This window comes from Phaseolus vulgaris, chromosome 3 (genome assembly GCF_051622355.1).
Source record: "Phaseolus vulgaris cultivar YP4 chromosome 3, ASM5162235v1, whole genome shotgun sequence".
Classification (NCBI taxonomy): Eukaryota; Viridiplantae; Streptophyta; class Magnoliopsida; order Fabales; family Fabaceae; genus Phaseolus; species Phaseolus vulgaris.
The window spans coordinates 22,437,427-22,455,991 of NC_143500.1; the positions used below are offsets into that span (position 1 = coordinate 22,437,427).

At 32.6% G+C, this 18,565-nt stretch overlaps 1 protein-coding gene across 1 annotated transcript; it reads left to right on the forward strand.

The window, feature by feature from the left end:
* The first annotated feature begins 14,750 nt into the window (after window positions 1-14,750).
* On the forward strand, window positions 14,751-17,832 carry LOC137839323 (uncharacterized). Its single transcript, XM_068648444.2, has 3 exons — window positions 14,751-15,403; window positions 17,015-17,120; window positions 17,164-17,832. Exons 1-3 carry the CDS (start codon window positions 14,751-14,753, stop codon window positions 17,830-17,832), a joined length of 1,428 nt encoding a protein of 475 aa, XP_068504545.2.
* Window positions 17,833-18,565: the final 733 nt, after the last annotated feature.

The window sequence follows — 18,565 nt, forward strand, 5'->3', positions numbered from 1 at the left end:
TACATCCCATGCACGGATCCCTCGTGAGTTGGGTCTCTCCCTACTGGTAACTGGGGGTGTGGCTTGAAAACCACATTTCTTTGTCTATCTTTACTGTTGAGGTGTCGAGACCCGAGACCTCCATGCCTTGCCTCTATGTCGCCCCCTCCACGGTCGTCCTCGCTTGTGAGTGTAAGGAGACACTCTCTTATCCTGTTGTACTTTTTAGGGATCCCACCTTCGAGGTCCCATCATGTTGACTTTGGTCAATGCCCTAGGCCGGTCAACGCTCGATGACCGGACGGTACAGTAGTTATATATGGTAAATTTATAAATATCTTTAATTTTTAAAATAAAGAAAATCAATTTAAAATAAAGAAGCAGTTTCCAAAATAAGTCAAAACTCAAAATTTCGTGATTAATTTAAATTAAATTAAAAATTAAAAAAGTAATAAAAAAAAATTATACCATAATCAATCAGCTTAAAAACAATCAATTTAAAGTCAATTACAAAATTTATAAATTCAAAACTATATAATAATAATTAAAAAAATAGTCTAAAATAGTAACTTACCAATTTTTCTACTTTTCAAATAACATGGCCACATCTAACGATAGTCAAGTGACAATAAATAAATAAAAATAAAAATTAAAAACTATTGTTGAAATTACAAAATGACAAAATAACCAAAACAAATTAATAAAATAAAATATTAATAAAGATAAAATAAAAATAAATTTGTGTACACCAAATAGTTAGAGAATCCCTTCATATATATAAGTATAGATAATTATGTTAATAAATACTTTCACTAATTAATATTAAAATTAATTTTATTAAATGGTTTAAATTTAAAAAATACTTATTTTTAAGCTGACTCGATATAATATCCAATCAAATTAAAGATGTGTAGTCTATAGATTTGTTTACTACGAAATATAAATTTATTATATTTGACCTCTACTCACTCATACTTTATCCAAACATCAATAGTGAGGACTTTTATTTTTTTTCTATTTCCATACAAAAATATAGGAAAAATATTATTGGGTTTTAAGATTTTGATACCTTAAATCTATATTGGTATTCGTATTAATATAATTTTGATAGTGTTAAAACAACAGTACTAATATAACAATTTTGATAGGGTTCAAGTTATTATAATTGTAAATATCTTAATAGGATGATTATTATTCTTACCAAAATTTGAAGATCTTTGATTGAGTTATTGATGAAGTAGAACAGTTTATGTTTAGTAAACTAGGTAGTGGATTTTAATAAAAAAAAATCTATATATCTATAAAATATAAGAAAAAATTAATAAAGGTTTATTTGATAATGATGTTAATCAATAAAAATATATATGAAAATATATACTGTAATAAATAATATAAGGTAAGTGAAAGTTGAAGTGGTACTCTTTTGTGTGTTGATATATATAGCCTTTTAAAACTATTATTTTTGGAGAATAAAATATTAACAGTGATATAATAGGTATCATTTTACCAATTCGTTATTCTTAATATTGTATTGAAAGGGAATAAACAAAAGGCTTTGTGACGGTTTATATCAGTTTTAGAATAAACAATTTCAATTTTGAAGGTTACTTACTTATGTCAATATTATCTACCATCACTTTTATTTCTCTTTTAGGTAACTTTTCTTTTCCTCTCGAAAATGTGTTTTCTATCTGTATTTTACCCCCAAAAACAACTGTATTTTACCCCCAAAAACAACAAAAGTGTGTTTGTCTCTCTGTGTTTCAAAGTTCTTAAAATAACAAAATTATACTTCTATATACTGTGGATAGCGAAGTTGTTTTTTTGGTACAGTTATGCATGTATCTTATATATAATGAAAACATTTTATTAAGTATGAATGGTGTTTATTTATGCACAGTCAGTACACAGTTTAATAAATAGAAACACATATATCTTGTTTATATATTACATAACAAAAATATATTTCTGTGACGATAATGCTCTGCACTCCCGTATATTTTCGTGACACCTCATAAGTTTTATAATTTTACAAATATTCCTTTATATATAAAAAATTAAAATATTTGAAGTTTTGGTTATGATATATATTTCTCTGTATATTTTGTATTTTTATTGTGAAATTGAATTTTTGAATTATATAATTTGTAACATATTTTAGAGTTGATGTATTTTTTTTATTGGCAAATTTGAAATTTTTTTTGTGGATGTGGAAAAAGATTTTAGATTACTGTGGTATTTTCAGATTTAATGCAATGTTATGTTTTAGATGATTTAATATGAAATGTTTGAGTTTCAAATATGCGAATCTAAAAAGTACATAAACTCTAAATTATGATACGGATTATATGCGAATCGGGTATGAAGAATTTAGTAATTAAGTTGACTTTTGGATTGAGAAATCCAAAAGTTATTTAATGCGTGAAGAATTACATTTTAAATTAAAATTTGTACCATATGACTTATAAATTGGCTCATTTGAAAGGTATTTCGAAATTGGATATTTGATTTATTTAGTGTTTTTGGTGGGAATCACCACGAATGGATAGGAGAGTGAAGCAATGCAAGTGGAGAAGGAGATGTTGGTGTACATGCGGGGTTACCTCCCAGGAGCTCTGCCGCAGAAGACGTTGTTGTTGATGTCAATCCTCATTAGGGTTCAACCGTCAGGTTACTCTTGAGAGATGTTTGCGATAGAAATTGTGGATTTCTCATAACTATCTTTGAGATCTAGCTTTGTTTATCTTTTTAAATTATTTTTCCTTTTACAAATGGACTTTGAGAGTGTCCCTATATAGGGAGTCCCTATAGACAAAATAGAAAAAGGAAGAAGGTGAAACACTATTTGAGGCTTTATGGTTTTATTTATTTTTATTGGAGGACAATACTCGTTATGGGTGTGAAAAACATATCAAGGTGCAAGAAGAAGCAGTCTCCTGTTTTGACAACAAAAAAAGAAGAGTGAAAATGGCAAAGCCCAGACAAAAATGTTTGTAGGTACAACAAAAATACAGAAAAAGTGCAAGCCCAAAATTTCACTTGGGTTGTCTTTTTTGGTAAGAACTTGAGTTGTCTAATTAATTATTGGAAGAAAGGAGTTTTATTTGTACCTTAATTTTTGTTTTCATATTGAGGGAACACTCTTACTCTTTTATTCCCAATTATGCATTATTCATCTTCTTTGTTTCCCTCTCAACGTCAATATCTTCATATTTTCACCTTGCCAACCATTTTCCTTATCCATTTGATGGTTTCAAAGAATTATCCGTATCTTCTCTTCATCTGATAGTTTTGATGTTTTTATATTAACCAATTTATTAAAGTCTAGATTTTTCAAATGTATTATAAAAACGAATTTTCGAAATGCAAGTTAGTGTTGTTTGAAAATTATTTTCCAGAAGATTTATACATTCCAGAAATTGTTTGTGAAATATATATAAAATTAATCATGTCTAGAAACCAGTCTTGGGAATGTAATGAATTATCTCTCGTAAACTAATTTCTATATATGACAAGTGCCATTTTTTTTTTAAATTACATATTTTTAATTATAAACTCTAGCTAGAAATTAATATTATTAACAAAAAATGTAGGAGAAGAAAACATGATGAATCAATGCAACACCATTGTCTCCATATATAACCAGGAAGAAGCTTTGTTTTCTTGAGAAAAGAATCTTGAGCTGATATATATAAAAAGATTATCAACACAGAAGCTTCCATAAACTGACAAAACACTTAGGAAAATATATATGCCTATACGTACAGTTATCATCATCAGTTAATATATACATATAAAAGTATAAAGTTCAAAGCATAAGGTGGACACACTTTGGTGGTGGTGGTGGTGGAAGTTTCTTCCGCCGCTCCCTTAAAAGTGATATCATGCATTGTTATAATTATTATTATTTATAAGTTGGTCAAAGTATGTTATATAAGGTGCATTCCACCATTGCTTATGGACCGCAAACCTAACTCATCTTATTAAATCCCTCTTATTGTGGCCAAAGAACATTTAAGAAAACACTACAGACAGAAAGACCTACCTCATTTCAGTGTGTGATGCCTATATTAGGTAAACTTTGTTTCCATTCTTTAGGAAAAACATTGGTAGATACTAATATAAGACAAAGAGCTGAAATAAGATTGTCTATAAAAATATATATGGGATTCTCTAATTTTTATTTACATTTTTTTCTATTTTACTCATAATAATTTTATATTTATAAAAATATAAGTAGGAATTTTACCATATAATGTACATAAATTGTTTTCCTTATTTTACCCATAATAATTTATAATAATATATATATAATGAGGATTTCTCTAGTACACAAATTATTATTATTTTACCCTTAACAATTCTATATTCATGTATAATTTCATGTGCATACAAACTATTTCCCTATTTTTTCTTTAATAATATTTTTAAATCACAATATAAATTTGACATTAATTAAAACTATGAAAATAAAATAAAATAAAAGCATAGTGAAGTAAAAAAAAGTAAATATATAAAAGAAATTAACCTACAGCGGAAACTGACTACTCACATCTTGTATACACGGCACGTGTTTAGAATGTTTGATTCTATATAATTAAACTTTTATATATATTACAACATTACTTCAATACAATAAAATGTATAATAAATAATGTATTTAATTATTTTTTTCATTATATAATAAAAAAATCACATAAAGTAATTATAAGTAATAACAAATATGTCCTTTTATTTATAAAAAGATTGTGTAAGCAACCACATAATGTTTTCACTAGTATAAATAATTAGAATAAGAGATATGATAAGAGAAAGATATACACTAATGATGAAAATAAAATAGACTAATTAGTGTTGACATAGTAATAACCACCTATCATCTATTACACTATTTTTGGATCAGGGGTGCACTGTTGTTGCAGACGGAAGTGAGGATACACCTTGTTTGGATAAATGAGTATGCAACGATGGGAGAGCGCGAAAGTGGATGATATTAAGTTTGGATACACTTTGTGTTATTAAGTTTGTGCCCCTTTTATTCTTTCAACTTTTCTTACCTGGGTTGATCATACACTGCACGCATACACAAATTTATTCCATACAAAGATTCTTAAATTTGACACAGAGAATCTTGTTGACTATCTTAAATGCAATGCTTAGGTCTAGGTGAAGTTCATTAATATAACACATATCACGAGTTATTTATGTAACCTAAGATTATCGTGAACATTGCATTTGTATTTGTATTATTGCTTGACTATTTTCGTTTGGAGAGTGAGTAGAGTGCGAGTGATAATTGTTGGAGATGGTGTTAAGTGAGGTGTGCCAATTTCATCTTCCAAGTCAGGTTAGGTATGTTTTACATTTTACACACACCCTAATCGATTAACCTTGTAAAAACACATCATACACAATCAATTAAGTCCTACAAAACAATTCATAATCGATTAAGCAAAAGGCATAATCAATTACCTTCTATTTTTTGTAGCATATATTTTGAGTGTTAATGGGAGCATAATTGATTATGCTGTTAAAATTGTTTTTATAATCTATTATGTTTGTTTTCGAAGGCAAGACATAGTCGATTAGGCTCGTGAAAATTGTAAATAATCGGTTATATTGTTTTTTTTAAGGTAAAACATAATCAATTATGTTCTTATTTTTTTCAAATTTTTCAGTTTCAGTTTTTTGATAAATTTTTCTTTGGTTTTTTAATTTGATGTAGGTGTTTTTAGGTCTTTTGTTGATGCAAATTCTTGACGCACAACTTCATCTTCATCCATAATATTCTTGTGTTCTTTTCCAGAGGTAACTTTTGTTTGAAATTTATATTATGTTTATTTTTATTGTATTCATGAGTTTATTCATGTCTTTATTTATTATGTATTTAATTTAGTTAATTTATTTTACAATTGATTAATTTGATTAAGTTTGTGGTAGAGTCCATTTTAATATTCAAATTTTAAAATTATAAATACTTATATTAATTTTTATTATTAATCATAATTGAACCGATAGAGTAACTTACATTAAAAAATTTGACTAATTATTATTTTTTATTTTATTAACCAGAATCCATTTTTATATTGATTTTTTTTAATTATAAATATTTATATGACTTTTTTATATTATAGAATTGAAATCATGGAGTAATTTTAAATTAAAAATATTTATGTAATTTGTTATTTAGTTATTATAATTAGTTTTTAGGGTAACTGTAGTGGTGTAGTTTTACACCGAAACGATAATCGTATTTGTGGTTGTAATTGTAAGAAAAATGTTGTAGAGACACTTACTCGTAATTATGGTTGTCAATGAAAAGCTAAACATTAGATGGATAACGATATGAATTCTACGAGACATTTTGATGAGGTAGAAATGACAGATTTTGAGGACACAGTTGAAATTTATAACGATCTTAGTTTTGCGAACATGAATTTAATTGCACAAATACAAAAAAAAATTAAAAAAAAAACTTAAGATGCATCAGTGATGATCCTTTGTATGATTGTTTTTGGATTGAATTTGTTATGTATGATACGTACTACGACGAACTCTATTACCAAGTTCCAACCACAAAAAGGGCATCGCAGACAACAATTGATGGAGTAATAGGTGCACATTGAATGTTGTTGTGACATTATTCGCATGAGACAAGAAACATTCTTTCAATTATGTCAATGAATAAGGGAAACCAGACTTGTTAAAGATGCATATTGATCAATCGTGGAAGAACAAGTTTCCAAATTTCTCCACATTATTGAACATAATATGAAGAGTCGAAGTGTTTCATTCTTCTTTCATCGGTTTGGAGAAACAGTTTCCCGTCACTTTCATAATGTCTTGAGTGCGATTTAAAGGTTGGAGGCAGAATTCTCAATTCAACCGAATGGTACTGTTGTACAACCGCAGGTCTTAAACAATAACCGATTTTACCCCTACTTTAAGGTTTGTTTATGACAAAATTGCTTGAAGGGCTAGGTGTTGCTTGTGTGTGTTCTGGGTAGTTTGAATTTTTAAATCCACTCTTTGTTATGATCCAAACTTGTTTTAATCAAGATCTTTTGAAAAAAATAATGTTTTCTAAGGAAGTGGAAAAACAACCAGTTCTTTTTTCATTTCAATCGGTTGTTTTACACTTAGTGGTTTTTGAAAAGGATTTGAAAAGCTTGACTTTGTTTGGCTTTGTTGTCAAACCAATTCAACCGGTTGATTTGAGAAATCAACTGATTGATTTTTAAAAATTCTTAATAGAATCTGTTAAGTTTGTTAAATATGTCTTAAATGATTCAAAACTGATTTGGCTCTTGCATTAAATGTTTTTAACAGCTTTTTGGAGTATAAAAAATCTATTATACGCTCCTAGTTGTTATGAAATCAAATTATACCTTTCAAATCAGTTTTCTCCAAGATTGCTTTAAGCTTTGGATTCTTTTAAAGAGTGAAATAGGATTGCTTTGTATTTTTCAATTCAATCTTTTGATTGTATCAAGTGTGATCATTCCTTTTCTCTCTTGATCTCTGTAATTTTGTAAAGACTGGTGTGTGCAGATCTAGAAGGTGTTCTGATATGTGGTGTATTGTTAGCTAAAGGAGGTGTGTGTACTTTAAGGATTCAAGATCACCTCTTTGGTGTGTGGTTTGTAATCAAGTTTTTTTTTATTGCTTAGTGGATTGCTAAGAGGTTTCTGAGTACTGGATGTATCTCTTGGTTAAGAGTGAAGTAGTATAAATTTCCTGTGTGATCTTTGTTGAACCAAGTGGGTTCAAGCTTTGAAGAATCCAAACCCTATGAAGGTTGATGAAAGGCTACATGTGCTTGATGTTGTTGAGCTGTCTTTTAGATAGGTTCTGGGGTAGAATTAAAAGAAAAGTGTTTTTTAAACTAAGTGAAAAACAACCTGTTGTTTTGTCGAAACAACCGATTGTTTTATACTTAGGTGTTTTTAGAAAAGGTTGAAAACTGTTTTTCAAATGGTTGAGCTGTCAAAACCAAAACAACCGATTGATTCGTGGAAACAACTGATTGTTTGTTTTGATACCATAACAGAAAACTGTTTTGTGCTTTGACTGAGCATTAAATGATTTTCTAACTGTTTACGCTCAAGTTTTTAATGCTTTAACCAATCTTTAAATGCAATGAATAGTTTGTTAAGATTTGATAACAAACAAAAACTTTGATTATATACAGAAAAACAGATTTGAGTTTTTCACTGATTTTTGATTAAGAGAAAAAGTTGAGATTGCTGAGAGATTGAGATTGATCGAAGAGTGGGAGTTAGGATTTTTTGCTTGTATTGATTTCAGATTCGTTCTGTAACAAGTGTAATTCTTTGTACTGTTGAAAGAAACTTTCTGTGTGTTGTTGAGAAGTGTTGTGTGTTCTTGAGGGGATCAAGATCAGCATTCTTAGTGTTGGTGTGTTTGACCAAAGGAAGTGCGTGTCTTGAGGGTATCAAGGTCACTTCTTTGGTTGTGTTGTAAGTGATCTATGGTTGATTGCTTAGTGGATTTCCTCAGTGGTTTCTGAGAAGACTGGATGTAGCTCTGGGTTTAGAGTGAACCAATATAAATCTGTGTGTGCATTTTCTCTACCCCTTAACTCTTTAAATTCAGTTTTTATTTTTGTAAACTGGTATAAACAACCGATTGTTTCTGCAAAACAACCGATTTTTTTTCTAGTGCTGTGCTTTTTGCTTTGTGTTTTGAAAAACTGATTTCTTAATCAAGACATTCTCGGAGTAATTTCATTCAAGGCTTAAAAGTTTTCAAAAACCCTTTTTAAACCATTCACCTCCACTCTAGTTTAAAGCCATACATTCTAACAATTGGCATCAAGAGCTTGGTTCTTGAAAGTTATTCAAGTTGATCCAAAAATCTTTTTTCTATGGCTGGAAAACAATCTTTTGAGGAAGGTGCTTCAATCTATAAACCACCTTTATTCTGTGGATTGAATTACAAGTATTGGGAGGCCAAAATGAAAATCTTTGTGGAATCTATTGATCAAGGAATTTGGGATTCAATTGAGAATGATCCTTTCATTCCAAAGTTTAAAAAGGATGGTTCTTTAATTGCAAAACCTTGGTCCCAATGGACCAATGATGAATGTAAAATGGCCAAGCTTGATTGCACTGCTCAAAACATAATGCACTAGATACTAATGAGTTTTTCAGGGTATCAAAATGCAAAACTGCTAAAGAGATGTGGGACACACTCAAGGCTGCTCATGGAAACATCAATGAACCAAAGGAGACAAGGTCAAGAAGTCAAGCAAGAAGGAAAAGAAGGCAAAACAAGAAAAGCCTCAACCTCTGCTTCATGGCCAGAAAGGAAGATGACTCAAGTAGTGTAAGTTCATCTAACTCCTCAAACTCTGAAAATTATAGTCAATTGCTTCAAGCCTTTCAAGAAACGCATGAAGAAGCCAACCGATTGGCCCTCTTGAACAATCGATTAAAGGGAATGAATAGCTGGCTTGAAAATAGAGTCAAATCACTAGAAGAGGAATTAGAAAATTCAAAAACAGATTTTGAAAACCTTGAAATTGTTTACAAAAACTTCTCTTGCAAGTGTGATACTCTTGTTTGTGAAAATTGCGAAAATCTTGAAAAGAAGGTCCACTATCTTGTTAAAACTGTGGATAAGCTTTCTAAAGTACAATCTTTGAGAATGTCTTGGCATCTCAAAACTGTGTTTTTGGAAAAGCTGGATTGGGTTTTAACCCACAAAACAAACAAGATAGATTTTCAAAGTCATTTTTGAAAATGCCAGAAAAACAACCGATTGGACCATCGAAACAACCGATTGTTACATGCTTCTACTACATGAAAAGAGGCCATTTTGTGAGGTTCTGTAAAATCAGAAAATATGCTGTTCCTAGGGGCTTTATGAAGTGGATTCCTAAGTGCAGTAAAAGTTCAATTGATGAATGTAAACCAAATGGACCCACATTCATAAGGGGACCAAATCTTTGTACTTGAAAATCTTCTTTGTAGGAAAACTTGGAGGAGAGCATGCAACAATGGTACTTGGACAGTGGATGCTCCAAGCATATGACAGGGGACAAATCAAAGTTCCTGAGTATCTTCATTAACCAAGAAGGGCATGTCACCTATGGGGACAACAACAAGGGAAGGATTCTTGGGAGAGAATCCATAGGAGACAAAGACATCTTGGTAATCCATGATGTGCTCTATGTAGAAGGACTAAAGCACAATCTGCTGAGCATTAGCCAACTATGTGACAAGGGATATCAAGTGATGTTCAAGACAAACACATGTGAATTTTGTCTACCCAACACCAAAGAGGTAATGTTGGTAGGTAAGAGAATCAATAATGTTTATCTTCTAGAAATCTCTTCACCATGTTCAATTGGTTGTCTTCTATCCAAGCAAAATGAATCTTGGCTTTGGCATAGAAGAATTGCTCATATTCACATGAATCACTTGAACAAGTTAATTTCAAGGGATCTTGTGATTGCGCTACCAAAGCTCAAGTTTGAGAGGGATCACATTTGTGAAGCTTGCCAAAAAGGGAAACAAGTGAAAAACTCTTTTAAAATAAAAAATGTTGTTTCTTCTTTAAAACCTCTTGAGCTACTTCACATGGATCTCTTTGGGACCCTCAAGAACTATGAGCCTTGGTGGAAATTACTATGCTCTTGTTATTGTTGATGACTTTTCTAGGTTCACTTGGACTCTCTTCTTGGAATCAAAGAGTGATGCCTTTTCTGCATTCAAGAAGCTAGCAAGAAGGTTGCAAAATACAAAGAACAACAACATAGGCTCTATTAGAAGTGATCATGGAGGAGAATTCCAAAATGAAAAGTTCAGCAAGTTCTGTGAAAAGATGGGGATTTTGCATAATTTCTCTGCTCCAAGAACTCCACAACAGAATGGTGTGGTAGAGAGGAAGAACAAGTCTCTTGAAGAGCTAGCAAGGACAATGCTTAGTGAATCATCTCTTCCTAAGTACTTTTGGGCTGATGCAGTGAGCACCTCTTGTTATGTGATGAATAGAGTGCTTATTAGGCCTATTCTAAAGAAGACTCCTTATGAAATCTTCAATGGAAGGAAGCCTAACATAAATTATCTCAGAGTTTTCGGTTACAGTTGTTTCATTCTCAACAATGGAAAGGAAAACTTGGGGAAGTTTGATGAGAAAGCTGATCTTGACATCTTCATAGGGTATTCTCTCACAAGTCATGCATACAGAATCTACAACAAGAGGTTGATGACTGTAGAAGAGTCAGTTCACGTTGTCTTTGATGAGGTAGATCACAGAAACATCCAAATCCCGAAGACCAATGCTGAAGAGGATGAACAGAGCATCAGTTTGGAGAAGCTGGAAATCTATGCAGAAAAACAACCGGTTGATTCGCAGAAACAACCGATTGGAATTCTGCAACAGAGTGAGCTGCCCAAAGAGTGGAGGATTCCTAGAGATCTGTTAGTGGAAAACATCACAGGGCAGATAAAGGAAGGTGTCTCCACATGTAGTTCCATCTCAAACTTCTGCAGGCACACAACTTTCGTCTCACAAATTGAACCAAAGAAAACTGATGAAGCTCTCAAGGATGAAAAGTGGGTTGAAGCTATGCATGAAGAGTTGAATCAGTTTGCAAGGAATGAGGTATGGTTTCTTGTCCCTAGAACAGTTGAGATGAACATCATAGGTTCGAAGTGGGTGTTCAGAAACAAGTTGGATGAAAATGGTGTGATCACTAGGAACAAAGCAAGGTTAGTTGCCAAAGGCTACAATCAAGAGGAGGGCATAGATTATGGTGAAACCTTTGCCCTTGTTGCAAGGTGTGAGGCTGTGAGGCTGCTGCTGGATTTTGCTTCTATGAGTGGTTTTAAACTCTTCCAAATGGATGTCAAAATTGCTTTCTTGAATGGCTACATCAATGAGGAAGTGTATATAGATCAACCACGGGGCTTTGAAGATCATCAACATCCCAGCCATGTCTTCAAGTTGAAGAAAGCTTTGTATGGACTGAAGCAAGCTCCAAGGCAGTGGTTAAGCAAACAAAGGATGGGATCTTTCTATGTCAATCAAAGTATTACAAGGAGATTCTCAAGAAATTTGAAATAGAGAGTTGCAAAGAAGCAAGCACTTCAATGCCATCAAGCTGCTACATGGATGCTGATGCTGCTGGAAAGGGAGTAGATCAAACCAAATACAGAGGATTGATTGGCTCTTTGCTATATCTAACCGCTAGTAGGCCGGACATCATGTTTGCGGTGTGTCTTTGTGCAAGATATCAAGCAAATCCTAAAGAGTCACACTTCAAAGCTGCAAAAAGAATTCTGAAATATCTTAAAGGAACATCAACTGTTGGGTTATGGTATCCTTCTCACTCTCCAATTCATTTAATTGGTTATTCAGATTCTAACTTTGCAGGTTGCAAGCTAGATAGGAAGAGCACAAGTGGAACTTGACACCTTCCTGGCTCAAGCCTAATCTCATGGCATAGCAAGAAACAAGCATGTGTTGCTCTCTCTACTGCTGAGGCTGAGTATATAGCTGCTGGAAGCTATTGTGCACAGATTTTGTGGCTCAAACAACAACTTGCAGACTTTGGATTACAAATCAGCAAAGTCCCTTTGATGTGTGATAACACAAGTGCCATCAATCTTACCAAAAATCAGATTTAGCACTCAAGGACCAAACATATTGAGATAAGGCATCATTTCATCAGGGATCATGTAAGCAATGGGAACTGTGAAGTGAAATTTGTGGAGACCAAACTGCAGTTAGCTGATATCTTCACTAAACCACTACCAAAAGAGAGGTTCTTCTTTCTAAGAAATGAGTTAGGTATCATTGATCTTAATAATCTCTCCTAAATCTGTTTTGATGTTAAAGTCTATTTGTGAAGACAAATAGGGGGAGAATTAGTTGGTTCTTGTGTATCTTTCTCTGAAACTGTTTAAATTTGTTAAAATCTCTGATATAAAACTATTTTCTGCTGCTGCTGATAGAAACAACTGATTGTTTCGTGTAAACAACCGATTGTTTATCAGGAAATATGCTTTCAATGTGTGAAAATCTAACCTGCTGCTGTAAGAAGCATTGGACTGTATATATGCTATTTTTGCAGATACTGCTTCAGATTCAATCAAATCAAACACAAGCACCAGGGATTTGTCTTCATCAAATAGGGGGAGATTGTTGAACCAAGTGGGTTCAAGCTTTGAAGAATCCAAACCCTGTGAAGGTTGATGAAAGGCTACATGTGCTTGATGTTGCTGAGCTGTCTTTTAGATAGGTTCTGGGGTAGAATTAATGTATAATCCACTCTTGATTGAATCCAAAGCATAAACACTCTCAATCCTTTTAAAAGAAAAGTGTTTTTTAAACTAAGTGAAAAATAACCTGTTGTTTTGTCGAAACAACCGATTGTTTTATACTTAGGTGTTTTTAGAAAAGGTTGAAAACTGTTTTTCAAATGGTTGAGCTGTCAAAACCAAAACAACCGATTGATTCGTGGAAACAATCGATTGTTTGTTTTGATACCATAACAGAAAACTATTTTGTGCTTTGACTGAGCATTAAATGATTTTCTAACTGTTTACGCTCTAGTTTTTAATGCTTTGACCAATCTTTAAATGCAATGAATAGTTTGTTAAGATTTGATAACAAACAACAACTTTGATTATATACAGAAAAACAGATTTGGGTTTTTCACTGATTTTTGATTAAGAGAAAAAGTTGAGATTGCTTAGAGATTGAGATTGATCAAAGAGTGTGAGCTAGGATTTTCTGCTTGTATTGATTTCGGATTCATTCTGTAACAAGTTTAATTCTTTGTATTGTTGAAAGAAACTTTCTGTGTGTTGCTGAGAAGTGTTGTGTGTTCTTGAGGGGATCAAGATTAGCATTCTTAGTGTTGGTGTGTTTGACCAAAGGAAGTGTCTGTCTTGAGGGGATCAAGGTCACTTCTTTGGTTGTGTTGTAAGTGATCTAGGGTTGATTGCTTAGTGGATTTCCTCAGTAGTTTCTGGGAAGAATGGATGTAGCTCTGGGTTTAGAGTGAACCAATATAAATCTGTGTGTGCATTTTCTCTATCCCTTAACTCTTTAAATTCAGTGTTTTTTTTTGTAAACTGGTATAAACAACCGATTGTTTCTGCAAAACAACCGATTGTTTTTCTGGTGCTATGCTTTTTGCTTTGTGTTTAGAAAAACTGATTTCTTAATCAAGACATTATCGAAGTAATTTCATTCAAGGCTTAAAATTTTTCGAAAACCCTCTTTAAACCATTCACCCCCCTCTAGTTTAAAACCATACATTCTAACAATCTTTCTATCCCTTATCTCCTTTAAATCTGTTTTAGCTTGTTTTTTATTCACTGCTGAAAAAAACAACTAGTTGATTCTCATAAACAACCGGTTGATTTTCTGGAATCAACTTAAAACAATTTTATTTGTTGGTTGATCTGGTTTCTTGTTCTTTGATTCTTTAGTGAACTTCACTCTACCTTCAATATTTGTGAAAAACGTTTATAAACAATTCACCCCCTCTTGTTTAAGGTTTACAATTCCAACAATTGGCATCAAGAGCTAGGTTCTTGAAAGTCATTCAAGTTTTGATCCAAAAATTTGTTTTCATGCTTGATAAACTACCTTTTGGGGAATGTGCATATATTAATAGACCACCTTTGTTTTGTGGTGTACATTACCAGTTTTGGAAGGTAGAAATGAAAATCTTTGTAGAATCAATTGATAAAGGAATTTGGGATGCAATTAAAAATGGTCCTTTTGTTCCTATGCTTGAAAATGATAAAGTGATTTCTGAAAAATTATGGTTCCAATGGGCTGAGCATGAAAGCAAAAAGGCTCAATATGATTGTATTGCAAAGAATATTATTGCACATGCCTTAAGTTCTGATAAGTTTTTCAAGGTGTCTCAATGTGAATCAACAAAGGAAATGTGGGATACTCTAGAAGTCACTCACGAAGGAACAAATGATATGAAGAGAGCAAGGAAGCATGCTCTCATCCAAGAATATGAGATGTTTAGGATGCATAAAAGGAAGACAATTGCTAAGGTACAAAAGAGGTTTACTCATATTGTCAATCACCTCATGAGTCTTGGGAAGATGTTTGAAAAAAGGGATCTAAAGTTCCTAGACATATCATGGCAGCCCAAGGTCACTACTATCTCTGAGTCTAAGGATTTAACCTCTGTGACTACTGCCTCACTGTTTGGAAAGCTCAGAGAACATGAGTTAGAGATGAACAGATTGAATGTTCAAGAAAGTGGGGATAAGCTTGTGAGGAACATTGCCTTAAAGGCTGTTGGACACGAAAACTGTCAAGATTCAAGCGATGACAGTGAAGGAGAAACTCTAAGTTTGCTGACTAGGAAATTCAGAAAATTCCTGAAGAAAAACAGCAGCAAGAATGAATCTTCCATCGGGTAAAATAGCAAGAAACTTAATGATTTTAATTCTAACAAATATACCTGGTTTGGAGGTGGAGAACAGTGACATATTAAAGTTGATTGTCCCAATAAAAAGAGCAAAGAGAAAAAGGGTCACAAGAAGTATAAGAAGAAAGGATAATCAAGAAGAGCATGCAACGATGATTCATCCTCAAACTCATCATTTTGAAAAATTTGGAATTGATTTATGATGACTTTTTACGACAAGTGCACCGCATTTGTCAGAAGTAATAATTGTCCCTAAGGACGGATATCGATCTCACAAGGAACAGTGAATTATCAAGTACAATAATCGCTAAATATAGAACAAAGCAATTAAAAGTGTATTGAAAGTGGTTGTGTTGGCGATGATTAATAAGAAAACAGACAAAGAAATAGTTGTTTCAATTGGAAAAATAGGGATTAGGTTTCATCTCTCTCACTCTCATGTATTTTGATTAACATGTCAATATTAAGTTCTTTAATTGAAATTGATGCCCGTATAAAAATAATTTATATCAATTCCTCGCATATAAAATCCTTAAGAATGTTCCCAAACTATCGATCCCTCGCATAATTATAAGAACAACTTAGAACGAAGCTCAGACGTTAATAGCAATTAACATTTCAAGTCTATTCCTAACACTCAAATATGTTAAGTATTGTTGTTTAGGTCTAAACCCTAAAAATATCTCCCGGTCAGATTTAACATTATCAATTTGTCACGGAAAGTTAAAAGTAAAACAACAATACCAATAAGCTATCAAGAACTGAATATTAATATATAAGATATCACCTCAATACATAAGAGTTGAGCAGATTACTCCTAATCCCAAAAGGTAGAATTAGCTACGCATACTTCTAGCACCTCTCATTCTCCCAATTGGTTACAATTCACTCTATGGTGTTTTCCTCTCAATCTGGCACACTAGGGTTGAGCCTCTAGCCTTCTATTTATCCTAGTTTTCTAGGGTTAGGTTGTTTCATGTGTCGCGCTAATGGGCTAAATGATAAAACATAAAAAAGGCCTAATCTTTCTTTGCATCTTTTTCCATTTTGGGACCTTCCATCTTTATCTTTTTAGCTCAAATCATTCATCTTAAATCCAAATCTTCAATCTTCCTTAGAAATATGCAATTAACACCAAATTTGGGAATAAAATACTCTTATTCAAATAAAGATCATAAAAATGTAAAAAGGTATAAATTCATAAATTAGGGATTATTTTATATGTAAATTAGCAATAAATCCTCATAAGTGCCTATATTTTAATATGAAACATTACTGAAATTAGGCACTTATCAATTTACAAAAACTCTTCTTGCAAATGTGACTCAAGTGTTTGTGAAAATTGTGAATCTCTTGAAAATAATGTTCACTATCTTGTGAAAACTGTGGATAAGCTTTCAAAAGGAAAATCAAACTTTAAGACTGTTCTGGCATCTCAAAATTGTGTTTTTGGAAATCTGAACTGGGTTTTAAGCCACAGAGTAAGAAAAGTGGTGTTTCAAAGCCTTATTCAACCATTAGGCAAAAACAACCGATTGAAAAGTCGAAACAACCCGTAGTTTCATGCTTCTATTGTATGAAAAATGGTCATTCTGTCAGATTCTGTAAAATTAGAAAATTTTGTGTTCCTAATGGTGTTATGAAGTGGGATCCTAAGAATCCTAAGGCTTCTAATGATCCAATTAAGGCCAATGGACCCAAATTTGTTAGGGGGACCAATCCTTGCTACTTGATCTTATCTCTTGCAGGGCTCCTTGATGGAAAATAAGCACATGTGGTACCTGAACAATGATTGTTCGAAGCATATGTCAGGGGATAAAACCAAATTTGTCAATCTTCTCCTCAAGCATGAAGGTCATGTGACTTATGGTGACAACAACAAAGGGAAAATTCTTGGAAGAGGAACCATTGATGATAAGAACTCATTCTTGATTCATGATGTGCTGTTTGTGGAAGGACTTAAGCACAATCTCCTTAGCATAAGCCAGCTGTGTGATAAAGGTTATCAAGTAACCTTCAAGCCCAACATGTGTGAGATACGGCTGCCCAAATCACAGGAAGTATTGTTGATTGGTAAAACAATCAACAATGTTTATCTTCTTGATATCTCACATTCTGCATCTATTGGTTGTCTTCTCACCAAGCATGAGGAATCATGGTTATGGCATAGAAGAATAACACATATTTACATGCATCATCTAAATAAGTTGATCTCTAAGAATATTGTGGTAGGTTTACCCAAACTCAAGTTTGTGAAAGACCATATATGTGAAACATGTCAAAAGGGGAAGCAAATTAAACATTCTTTAAAACTCAAAATTGTAGTTTCTACTTCAAAACCAATTGAACTGCTACACATGGATTTATTTGGTCCTTCAAGAACCATGAGTCTTAGTGGTAACTGTTGGGTCTATTAGTGTCTAAGTTCAAGAGGGGAGGGGTGAATTGAGCTTATAAAATTTTCTCAAGAACACACAATTTTTCAGTATTCCAGAGGCAAAAAGAACAGATTGTTTTTACATGAAACAAATTGATTCTTCAGAGCAGTCTTGGCACAATTTGAATTTTGTTCAATGTAAAATTGTGATCAACAGAGAATTATGACAGAACCAGATCAGCTTAATATAGTGAGGATGAAGGATACAGCTATGCTTAGAAATCAATCAAAAGTTACACAACACAAGATTTCAAGAAGTATGATCCTTTCTTAGGTTTTAATGAATGATCAGTTTGTTCACAATTCACTTAAACCATTATATGCAGCAACCTTGTATATGATCAGAAAACTTCAACAAATCAGGAAGAACAGTTTTCACTTAACCCAGAATTAACAGATTCAATTTAAAAAGAACAGATTTAGTTCTTGACAGAATTAAGCAAAAAATCAGAAAAGAGTGCAGGGATGAGAATACAAGATACACACGTTTTTATACTGGTTCACTCATACAGAGCTACATCCAGTCTCACCTTACCCCAAGGTGGAATTCACTAAAAACAGTACCAATCACTTACAAAACCAACAGTTCTTGAACACTACAAGAACAACACACACAATGCTGAAAAACCCTATTTCAGCACACCTTGCACTCCAAGAAACCCTATCAAGGAGTGACTAACACTTACACCTTTACAAAACAGAATAAAGGAAAG

Coding starts and splice junctions, on each gene's coding strand:
- LOC137839323 (XM_068648444.2), top strand. CDS start 14,751: ATGCTTGAAAATGATAAAGTGATTTCTGAAAAATTATGGTTCCAATGG. Junction 15,404..17,014: donor AAGAATGAATCTTCCATCGG/GTAAAATAGCAA, acceptor TCATTCTGTCAG/ATTCTGTAAAATTAGAAAAT. Junction 17,121..17,163: donor AGGCCAATGGACCCAAATTT/GTTAGGGGGACC, acceptor TATCTCTTGCAG/GGCTCCTTGATGGAAAATAA.